Source organism: Helianthus annuus, chromosome 9, assembly GCF_002127325.2.
Source record: "Helianthus annuus cultivar XRQ/B chromosome 9, HanXRQr2.0-SUNRISE, whole genome shotgun sequence".
Classification (NCBI taxonomy): Eukaryota; Viridiplantae; Streptophyta; class Magnoliopsida; order Asterales; family Asteraceae; genus Helianthus; species Helianthus annuus.
The window spans coordinates 167,862,672-167,875,036 of record NC_035441.2 but is presented as its reverse complement, the minus strand read 5'-3'; the positions used below and the strand labels follow the sequence as shown (position 1 = coordinate 167,875,036).

The 12,365-nt window shown below is 37.4% G+C and overlaps 1 protein-coding gene across 1 annotated transcript; it reads right to left on the bottom strand.

Moving 5' to 3' along the window:
- Positions 1–885: 885 nt before the first annotated feature.
- Positions 886–1,851, bottom strand: LOC110876716. The gene has a single exon (XM_022124877.1). The coding sequence runs from the start codon at positions 1,849–1,851 to the stop codon at positions 886–888; it is 966 nt and encodes a 321-aa protein (XP_021980569.1).
- Between the last annotated feature and the right edge of the window lie 10,514 nt (positions 1,852–12,365).

The window sequence follows — 12,365 nt, the reverse complement described above, 5'->3', positions numbered from 1 at the left end:
TCTTTCCAAAAATGAGGGGTTTTCTTGTGTCAACTTAGTTGGTGAGGGTCGAGTAATGAGTTTGCCTAGAGAGCATGCCACACATGATAAATCTTGTGATAACAAGACTTTTAAATTCTTAAGAGGGTGCCCATTTGCACTTTTAATTATTCGCCTCATCATTATGTTAACAGGGTGACCTAGTTGGTCATGCCATATTGTGAATGTGTCTTTATCTAGTACCTTATGGTTACACACCACCATGTATGATTCAATAGGAGTAATATTGGTACAATATAATCCAGAGGATAAAGCTTTTAGCTTTTCTACAATGGTATCTTTACCATTTTCATTTGAAGTAATTTGTAAGTATTCAATATTATTTTCGGATGTTGTTTTGAGGCGGTAACCATTTTGTCGAATACTTTTAAAACTAAGTAAATTTCGTCTTGATTTACTAGAGTATAATGCATCATTTATAATTAGTTTAGTACCCGATGGTAATATGATGCTTGCTCTTCCAGAGCCTTCTATAAGATCACATACACCAGAAATAGTACCAACAAGTGTCTCTGCATGAGACAACTCAGAGAAAAATTTCTTATGTTTGAGAATAGTGTTAGTAGTACCACTATCTACGAGACATTCATCACCAATGATAGCTTTATTGGAGCTTGTAAACATATTTCCTCTGGAAATAATAAAATAAATTAATATAACGAACTACTTGCTTGAGTATATAAAAAAAATCACATCACACAAAAATGAATCAAACATCACAAAGATTTTAATGAAAATATAACAATAGTTCAAACATAAAATACCATAAGAGTTTAAACAAGATCCAAACAAAAAAAAAACATAGTCTTAAAAAAACATCACATAAAGTTCATCGATAGGATGTCACTAATTTTCAATGAAATCAGATGCGTCCAGATGAGTGTCTGATAGTGGTGTAGGAGATGACAGATTAGGTGCATTCTTAATCAGATTTGTCTCAATATTTTTTCCTGTTTCTTTCATCATCTGTTGATAAGCTTCAACGAGATGTTTGGGGGTGCGGCATGTGCGGGACCAATGATTTGACATTCCACATTTATAACATATATTGTTTTGGCTCCCTCTAGGAGGTCGTCCCGTGTTCTGTCGACTCGATTCGCCACTACTAGATTTTGAATTTTGAGATTCTCGTCGCCATGTATTGCTCCGTCCACGGCCACGGTCGCGACCACGACCGCCACCTCTCCCACGTCCGCTTTGATAATTTGCCACATTTGCTTCTGGCAATGGGCTTGCACCGACGGGTCGCGCTTGATGATTTTGTAGTAGGAGCTTGTTGTTTTGCTCCGCGACCAACAAACATGATACTAATTCAGAATATTTTGTAAATTTACGCTCCCTGTATTGCTGCGACAGGAGCATGTTTGATGCATGGAACGTTGAGAAAGTTTTCTCAAGCATGTCTTCGTCGGTTATTTTTTCACCACATAATTTAAGCTCAGAGGTGATGCGGAAAAGGGCAGAGTTGTACTCGCTAACACTTTTATAATCTTGTAGCCTCAAATGAAGCCATTCATAGCGAGCTTTAGGGAGCAAGACCAACTTCTGATGGTCAAATCTTTCTTTGATATTTTTCCACAACTCGAGAGGGTCCTCAACAGTAAGATACTCCCTCTTCAAGTCTTCGTGAAGATGGTGACGAAGGAATATCATGGCCTTAGCCTTATCTTGAGCGGAGGTTTGATTTTCATCATCAATTGTCGCCCCTAGATTATTTGCTGTCAGATGAATTTTCGCATCAAGAGTCCATGGGAGGTAGTTATTTCCCGAGATGTCAAGTGCGACGAATTCGAGTTTTGATAAGTTAGACATTCTATCTACAAAAGAAACTTATATGTGAATTTTGTGGAATAATAAATAATAAAAAAATACTAAGTGGAGAGTTGGATACAAGTTAGGAGAAATATTTCGTTAATTAATTTAATATTATTTTATATAAAATTAATTTTAACCATATATAAAATACAAATTAAATGTAAACTTAGGTATTTGATTAAAATGATACTACTAATATAAACAACTATAAGACATATAAGATATAGAGGGGAAAAAAATTTGAACATGTATGATGTAAATTAACTGAGAAGAATTAAGTATATATAGATATATATATTAATGTTTATATGAATATGTATTAAAGTTAATTAACATTCAGTAGTTAAAAAAAATATGTTGTAAACGGATATAGCGGGATGCTAACAAAATTGGGAAAGAAAAGTAGGTGCATTTAAATATAAAGAAAACCATAGTCTCAATTTCTTTTTAATTTGTTCGTTAGAAAAAATATGTAAAAGAAACTATTGAGTTTCAGTTTCAAAAAAAATTTAAAAATAAAGGTATGGGAAAAAAAACGTGTCCGTCACTGGATCAGTTTGGAAAATGTGATCTTAGTCATAGACTGGGGAAAAATAAAATAATATATGATAGGGTATAAGGGCTTTCAACAAAACAAAACAGCCTCCTTGAAAAATCCTATCACATTACTTCTTCCAGAAAAATCACCAAAACTAAGAAAACGTTTCTCCTTGAAAAATGCTGTCACATTACTTCTTCCAGAAAAATCGCTCCGATGGTTTTATCTTCTGGTTCTGATATGAACGGTTGTAGGCCGTAACAGTCACGTAAAACTCGCCATCATGGGTGTGGTGGGTGGCGACGAAGCTCGTCACAATGGGGATTCCCGGAAACAAACCAGAGAACTAGAAATCGAAAATAAAAAACAAAGATCGATGGGGTACAAAAAAAACAAAGGTTTAGAGTAGAAGACATCGGCGACCAAACAATGGAAACTCTCCGGTAAGGGGTTTTCATCAGCGACCCAAAACTTAGGGTTCTTGCGCAGCAGGCACGTAAAAAACGGGATCTCCATCATGCATTCACATCAAGGTAGGATATATGATGGTTGTAAGTTGTAACCATCGGACATATTCTTGTAGCCTGGTTACGAGATCTAAAGCAAGACCCCCTTTTTCTTGTTAAAAAAAAAAACTTGATCTAAAAGCTTCTTGATGTTGGTCCTAAAATCCAGATCTAAAAGCTTATTTCTACATCTTCTGAATGGAAAAGAAACGGTTGTTGATGATTTTGTTAACTAAAAATGATTTTGTATGATCCTTTAGAATGAGATAAACAAACAAACTAAACTAATGTTCAACTATAAAACAAACAGCGTTGTTCTTTTTTCTTTTTTTTAAAGAAGATGACAGCCGGTTTATGTTTAAAACAATTAAAAAAAACCTATAAATTTCCAATCAGAAGATGTAGATCAGTGGGTTTGATGTGTGCGCTGTCAACCCAAATCAAACAGTGTTGTTCTTTTTTTTTTTAAAGATATTTGCCATCTGTGCACATGGTACGTGTCTATCTAATAAAAACAAGTATATCATCCAAATAAAATAAACCGGAGATTTAAGGCTATTACATACCTGAATGGATGAATTTGGAAAAGAAAACTGAACGTATGTTGGAAATAGTGGAGTCAAGGACAGCAACTAGCAAACCACCAAACTAGAGAATGATGGATCTTCAACAATCAAAGAAGTATAGAGCAGTCGTGCTGATAACGTGAAATGAAATAAGAAAAATGAGAAGTGTGTTCTTCATTTATCAACCACATATATATATAAAATGGTGTAGTCAAAATGTAACTGAAAACATAATAACTTAGGAGGAGAATTAAGAGGGAATATATCTGTATTTATAATAAAACCTTCAATTCTTCGTATTTAGGAAACTGCATTCAAAAAACTAAAACCTATCATATGTTATACTAAATTGATTATGGTCAACGTAATTAAATTGTTATAATACATTGAAATTTTTTATAGTTTCTTAAAATAACTCTTCTATGTTTTTATTATATATATACATGTTCCATTATTACCCTTTTTCACAACTTTCGTTCCATATAGCTATTTTCTATTATAGAAATGGAACCTCAGAACATAACCATGTTGAATAATCTTAATGTTTTGTCAAACAACTATACACTAAATTCAATGGTCAAATCAGATCCAGAGATTATTTCTGCACTGTACATTAAATTCAAAAATTCATCAAGTATAATTTTTTTTATCAATACGATTTGTCCTTTTATTTATAAACTTATTATTTTTTATTATAAGTATTCTTGGTTTTGTTTTAGCACGAGCAATCTGAATCATCCGGTCTTCAACTGTCCGAAATTCAATCAAATCCCTGTGATGTTTACAAAGGTTTTTTTAATAACTTTTTATGTTTAAATTTTATGAAGGTTACATTTATTGACTTATATGAGATTTATATATTTATCAACTATTTTTTTGTAGGATGAGGTTTCTTACATTGGAGATAATGAAATGCCTATTTCAAATGTCATGCAAAGTAATCAGAAGTCATCTTCTACTAGCAAAGTTAAACGTAATCTTCATGAGGTGTATGATGTTGGCGACACACTGGGATTTCTTCAACTAAGCGTCGAGTTAGTGATGAAAAAGATGAAGTGCAAGATTCTGAATCTCCCAAACTTCTCATTCGAAAAATGGAGAAGTAGCCTTTGTCCTTAGATTTATGTTTGGCCGTGTTGTTTTTAAGACAATTGGCTTATATTTTCTTTCCCGTTTATTTATGTTTGGTGGTGTAGTTTTGAAGACAATAATTTTTTGAATAATATGGTTTATTTTATAATAATTGTGATTGTTTTTACATACGGTCAATTGTACGTCGCTTTATCAAGAGTCAAGACGAGAGAAGGTGTCAAAATTTTAGTATTTGATGTTGATGGTAAACCGACAACGCAGACATCTAACGTGGTTTACAAGGAGATATTTGGTAACTTATAATGTAATTTTCACTTTTAGTTTGATGTATTTGAAGTTTTCCTTTAAGTTATTTTGGTTTGAAATAAATTTTCGTAAATTGTATTGACTACTTTCTTGTGTCTTATATTGACTACTCTATTATGTTGAAGTTGGTATGTTAAGTAATTATACCAACTGTTTCAATAGCCACATGTTATTTATTTTAAAATCAAATATCTCAAACAGTAAACCAATAATTTTATCTCATAATTTATATAGGATTATCAGTAAATGTCCTCACAAATTAAAAAAAAAATAAGCCGTTATACTTAAAAAATATACATGATTAATAACTAATAAAATAAAACAATCCGTGGGTACCACAGGTGATAACCTACTATATATATATATATATATATATATATATATATATATATATATATATATATATGTAAAAAAAATTTTAAACGCCGCGCCCGAGGGGGTAGTTTTTTACACCACAAGTTTGGTGTTTTTATTTTTTTTCTTTTTTCTTTTTTTTACACCAAACTTGTGGTGTAAAAAACTACCCCCTCGGGCGCGGCGTTTAAATTTTTTTTTTTACGGATGTGTTTATAATACACACATCTAGTTGTAAAAAAAATCGTGGTAAACGGCGACCCGGATGGTGTGGTTCTCGCGGTTCTTACAACTCGGGGTGGTTCTCATTTTAGCGCAATTCTATATATATATATATATATATATATATATATATAGGGATCGGTTCAAATGAAAACCATCCCCAGTTGCGAGAACCGTAGGAACCAATATTAACCAATCAATGATGGACACCTAATTAAGCATGTGTGGATAAATGAGGGGCATTTTTGTAATTTTAACTAACTGCCATATGCATATCAGATGTATTATCTCTCTCTATCACAAGTCAGATCTCACTTTCTCTCTCATCTCAAGAAAATCAAATCCCTCTCTCTTATCATCTTCCTCCTTCTCAGTTTCATCTCCGAAGCATCGAAATCTTGTTCATAAGGTGCTCCAGATTGAGTCCTTTAGCCACCCCACCCCCTTTTCTCCAGCTTTCTTCACAATCAAACACTGAAACACACACTATCACAACCAACAGCTCCGCCAGTAGCCGGAGCATCACTTACTGGAGGTCCGTCGTCTTCCCCACCAAGAAATTGAGGTGTTCGTCTCTCCCGACCAACCGCCACCGCCGAAACACCAGCAGCTTCAGTCCAAGAACCCAGAATCCGGTGAAAATGTAATCGACCCAGTTGGGTTTTTATCTAAATCCGGAATTACCCACAAAGGTTTCGCCCTTTATCTTCGCGAAAGGTATGTTCTTGATTCTGTTGGGTTTAACAATTTTTTTTTGGGATTTTGGTTATTTAATGGTGGGTGATGGTCTTGGTGGTTGGTTGCTTACCGGAACCCTAGGTGAGCAAGAGGTGGGTGACGGTGGGGGGCGGAGGTAAAGGATGTCGTATGTCATTGTGAGGATAAAGGATGGAAGTTTTGGGGGAGGGGGTTTAGAGCAAAAGGGCTTACAGGAGAGTAACACGATTATCTTTTTATCACAAGTAATGTGAAACCAAGTGCAGGGGTTAACAAGATTGGTATCCCAGTTCTGAAGAACGTTATCAGGACCGTTCAAGCTCCGACGAAGCGCGTAAAACGTGTCGCCTTTGGAATTTGTCGTCACTGTTGATGTAAAGGCTGCTGATAATATGAGGACCGAAGCACCTAAGCTACCCCAAGCCATAACCGATCAGTGATTTAGGGAAAGAGGGTGCGTTGTTGATTTTTATGGAGTCAATGATGAATCTTAATGCGGTGATGGAGTGGGTTGGGTGGGTCTTGTTAAGAGTTGCTTATGACCCCAGCGACTGCAAATGAATGAAAAAATAGGGTTAAATGGATAGTTGGTGGTTTTTACCATCTTTCTTTGTTTTATTTATTGTGACCTTTATGGCATGATGCGGTGGTGCCGGTGGTCTTTGTTTCATCTCGGTGGTGCCGATGGTGCCCGTTGGTGCCGGCGTTTTTTTATAATTTTAGTCGGGTTGTGCCGGTGGTTCTGGTGGTCCCTGTGGCGCTGGCGGTGCCGTTGGTCTTTTGTTTCATCCCGATGGTGCCGGTGGAGCAGATGTGACTTTTCACCGATGTCCGGCAACCTGAGGTTAGAAGATGAATTTGATTTTTGTTTGGTGTTTCTGATTTTTCCTAGCTTTCCTCCACTGATTTGTTTTGGTGGTGTTTGGTGGAGTTTGTTTGGGCTTGATTTAGCTTTTGGTGGGTTTTTCATGTATGACGCTGATTTCTTTTGGTGTATTTGGGCTTGATTACAGTTTCTTTCTTGGTGGAAAACATTTTTCTTGGCAGTGATAGTTCAAAAACATTTTTTCTGACAAATGATTACGATGGCGCGGCAAGGATGATGGAGGGTAGGTTTTTAACCCACAACCCCACTTTGCAGCCATGATTTCCGGAAACTTTGAGCCAAACTGTTAGGATCTGAGTTTGGATTGATTGTGATTTGTGTTTGAAATTAGATGAATAAATGAAAGAGTAGTGCAGCGGAAATTATATGGAAGCAAACTTTTCACAATCAAACAGAAGAAATGCTTTCAATCATACATTTTCAACAATGAGTCAAATGATTAAATTTATTTTTAAACTTTGATTACAATGCAAGTATGATATGCAAACTCCCCCTCAGCCCGAGATCAGTGTTTGTTCGTGCAGAAAGAAGATGGTGAAAGAGCTAAACAGAACAGTACAGAGCACTGCTCTATTTATAGGCACTTGCAAACCACTGAGCATCTAAGCTGACGTCACCATGAAAGTGACATCTAACCTCCTAACAAACTCTAACCTCTGATCTATACAAACACTGCTATGCTAACTACTGATATTACATTTCATTACATAAACTAGTATAAACTGCTGCTGGATCCTTCCACTGCTGTAATCCCAGCAGTACTTGTCATGATCAGCAGTGCTTGAAGCATGGCAGTAGATTGAGCAGCAAAGCTTTAGTTCTTCTATCAGACTTTGTCTTGATCAGCAGTTGTAGGTCAGCAGTTTGCATGATCAGCAGATAGGAGGTTAGCAGATGTTGAAACCACTTTCAAGGAGAGAGACTTGCAACCAAACATCTGCTTATTCTGAATCTACTGCTATGATCCAGTTTTGGCTTTCATTATCTGTTCCTTTGGTAGGGTTCAATCCCAACAATCTCCCCCTGGAACAGATAATGCCAAAACTCTTCATTATTGTAGATTTTTATTGCCTCAACAACAGTTCCCTTATTTGCCCTTTGAATTGCAGTTCAAAAGTTAAGGCATCTGTATCATCATCATCCCTGCTAAGTAGAAGATCAAGGAGATCCTGCAAATCTTCAAGACTCAGGCCAAGAGCTTGTTCTCTTGTTAGTTTTTTCACTTCTCCATCAGTCCTGAGCAATGTCAATACGTGAGTCTGTTTATCAGTTTTCCACTTTAGTATTTTTGAGCCTGATGGGTTTCTTGGGAGATTTTTATTTGTAGAAGAATTTGGTGATACTAGCCTGTTCATAACTGGCTGAGCAGTACTTGCAGATTGTTCCAGTTCAGATTCTTCTTTCAACATTAACAAAATGCCCTTTTTCACAATGGCATTTCCAGTAATTAAATCTTGAACTGTTTCAGCACCCAACTGGTTTTGTCTCCTTCTTTTGTAGATGGCAGTACCAGCAGGAGCAGTGGTTCTTTTGGGTTGCAGCTTTGGTGATCTTTTTGAAACCTCTGCTTTGGAGTAATCAGGTTTTTGTGGAGCTGTTGGATCTTTCTTCCTAAGTTCCTCCCACCTTTTATAGGTGGCCCTGACCCTCGCTTCTCCCCACTTTGACACCGAATTTCTTGACCCATATTCAGCAACTATCAGCTCCTCTTTTATTCTCTTCAACTCTAGGGCCTTATCAGCTTCAACCTTCTTGAATTTTTCAGGGGGAGTCTGCTTGACCTTATTCTTGATCATTTCATGAATCCTGGCTACTTCTTTTTCAAGCTCAGGAATGGTCCAGTTTCTGTACATGTGTTTCTCCCCCTTGTATGTCTTGTAGGTCATAATGTTTTCAATGTAGTCTTTTCTCAAGGACTCATCTGCCTTTTCAGAGATTTGCTGACATACATTTTTTGCAAATTGTTCCAAAGCTCTGACCTGTGTGAGTAGAAACTGATAGTTTTGTTGATACTCTCTATCAGATTTCCCTTGTTTGTTTTTGATTGATATATCCTCTGCTTGCTTGGCCTTGATTTTCAAGTATTCTTCAATATTAGTTGGCCTGGGATATCCTTCAATCGATGGCAAGCTCCTTTTGGCAGGGTCATCCTCATAGTAGAAAGACTTAATTTCATCTCTGACTGTTATGAGTTCAAGAGGAAATTGAACACCTGCAGGAGGTAAGGGTTTGTAAATTTGAGCTGAAGAAAGAGGAATGGGTTTTGGAATTGTGACAAGTGCTTGGGATTTTGAAGCTGTTGATGGTGGTGATGGGGAATCATCATCTGATATGATAACCCTTCTCCTTTTTATTTTAGGAGAGGCAGGTGATGTTTTGGGTGGAATAGTAGAGGTGGTTTGAGTGGTAGTGATTTGTGACTGTCTAACAGTTGTTGAAACAACTGGTGTTTCAACCACTGTTGTCATTACAACAGATGTTTTAACATCTGCTGTCTTCTGCTTTAGGGCAGGAACTGATGGTGGAGGTAAGGCAGTGGTAGTGGTGTGTGTTGAAGTGGTGTGTGTTGAAGTGGGAGCAGTTGTTGTAACAACTGAGGTACCAACAGATGTTGATACAACAGAAGTTTCAGCAACTGTTTGGATGGAGGTTTGATGTTGGTGGTTTTTGGACAGTGGTTTTGAGGAATGCTTTGGAAAACTGGATGGTGTGGATTTGGGTTTCCTTACTTTTCTAGTAAGATTTCTTTTAGGAGCAGGATTTTGATCATCCTTTTCACCAGAACAACCCTGCGCATTCAGCTTCATGAAAGCTTTCTTCTCCTTATTCCACCTTGACAAGGCCTTTGCCGCTATATCCTTTTTTACACTTATGACAGCATTATCAAGTGCATTCTGGGTAACATCAACCTTCTTACTACCATCTGGCAAGGGAATTTCTCTGAGCATTGCACCTGTTACTGTATCAAGATATAGCCTATTATCAATCCCTTTCTTTATCCACTCCTTAACTTTCTCCCCCTTTTTGGCATTAGCTGCAGGGAGTTCATCAATATAAAGCACAGTCGGAGGAGCAGTGCCAGTGGTTGTCAATAAATGGGCCTTGAGAGCCAAGATGTCATCTTTTGTATACTTGAACCTAGACTCCATTGCTGTTTTGAGATCTTAAACATGTTTTTCATGTTGCTGTTCAGCCAGTTGATGTTGTTGTTGGAGAAAAGGTTGAAAAAGATTCTAGAGCTCATTTGTAACATCTGCTGGTGGTGGAGCAGGTATTTGAGGTGGAACAACAGTGGATGGTACCTTTTGAATTGTTAACAACTGTTGCAGCATTTCTTTAATTTCTACAACAGATCCGTCCAGTTTTTCAACACGTTTCGTCAATTCCTGGTACTTTAAACCATCACCCAATTTAATGGGATCATCTGATTTCCCACTAGCAGTGGTTTTATCAGATGTTGAGGTAGGGAGTGTACTCCAAACATTAACAACTGATGCCCCTTTTTCTTGGTACTGGGGTCTTCTTCCTTCAACACTTGATAATCTTTTAATGTTACCAGTGGTTAATACAAACTCACTAGCAGATAACAGAGGTGTTATAGAAGGAATTGCCTCCAAGGAAGTCTTATGGATGTAACCACTGTCCAAGTGTAAACCTGTAGGTTCAACACTTGTAGTGGCTGCTTCACTTGGAATACCACCAAGAGTTACTTGTAACTCAAGGGGTGTAACCTCCTCAGGTTGTGTTGGTGGGTTAGCAGAGATTGATACATCAAGCTCAGTCTCATGTTGAGGTATATTCTCATGAACAGGTAAGTGAGAAGGACTGATTTGTGCTAGGTTCAAATCAATTGCATCCAATAGCAGTTTGGTGTTTGGTGGAATTGGGGATGTGAAGGTAGGTTTAGAAGGCGAAATTGCCCCGAGTATTGGGCTGTGGAGGATGGAAACGAGTGCTTCCAGAGCCTCATGATGTGGTGACCCTTGTTGTACAACCTGTTCTTTTTGTGAAGAGACAGGAGGAGTTTCGGCTAGGGTTTGAGAGATATTTACCAACTGCTGTGAGGAAGTAGCAGCAGTGGTTTGTTGTGACTTTGGTGTTGTCACAGGCAGATGCTCTGGTATCTCAATCTCCAGAGTTGCCTTTTTGATGGGTTTGGGGGGTTTTTGATTTTTCTTTTTCGATGGTTTTTTTGGTGATTTTAGGTGTGGGTTTCAAGGCAGTTGTTTGGCTACCTTGAGCACCTTGAGCAGTGGGCTCAGCAGCAGATACCTGAGGAGCAATGTTTGTTGCTAAAATCTGCTCAGGCACCTCTGCTTGTGTTTTGCAAGGTGTTGACATTCTTGTAAATGTTTCAGACGTTAAGCTTTTTATTTGAAAAGAGTCACCTTGATTTATTACCGCAATATCATTCGTACTGAATTTTTTCTCAAAATAATAACTTAAAAATCTTGGAAACAGTAAGAATGATTTCGTTTCAACATTTTTAACCAAATCATTGAAGATTACCTGGGAATAGTTGAAATTTTCTCCTTGTAAAATAGCATATCCCAAGTTTTGAATTTTAGTGGTATTTCATTAAAAGACGTGGTTTTATTTGAAACACACACGAGGAGGGTATGGAATAAAAACCTTGTTGCAGGAGGGAAGAAGCCTTTTTCTAAGGTATCCCTCTTCATCATTGTGTCGGCATACCCTCGCTCAATGAAGTCAATTTTTAACTCGTTTTTAGGGAAAGAATCTGTACCTTCCTGATCATCGAGCTGAAAGACCTCAGATATGGATTGCGGTGTTATTCGGACTGCTTTCTTCTGCAGAGTAGAGTTAATCGCTATGACATCTTCTCCTTGTTTTTCAAGGGTACAATTTTTCCAAAACTCTCTCTGAGTTTGTAGGTAAATGGGTGCATCAACGGTTAACAAGGTTTTGTACTTCGATGCGTTGATAATATCAAGGATGGAGTCAAATGTATCGATGGTGCCGGGTTTTGTGAGAAGACCCAGTAGATTATGAGACGGTTTGTGTGGGATTTCGGTGGAGGTAGCCTTTTGAGAGGCCCCTTTGGAAGCTTTTGCGGATGATTTCGATTTTGTCATTTTGAAGATGAGAATCGAAGATGAGAATGTGGAGAGATTTGATGGAATGGATTGGAAACTGCTTTGAGAAGGGAATTTTTAAGAATTCAATTCGACAGTGAAACCCTGTTTGGATTTTGAAAAGGGGGTTTTATTGATGAAAAGTGAATGCTGACGTGTCAGCGATTACAAAAGGTCTGACCACTAAGTACTGTCCGCATGCCATCCCCTGGTGAAGTGAAGGACAGT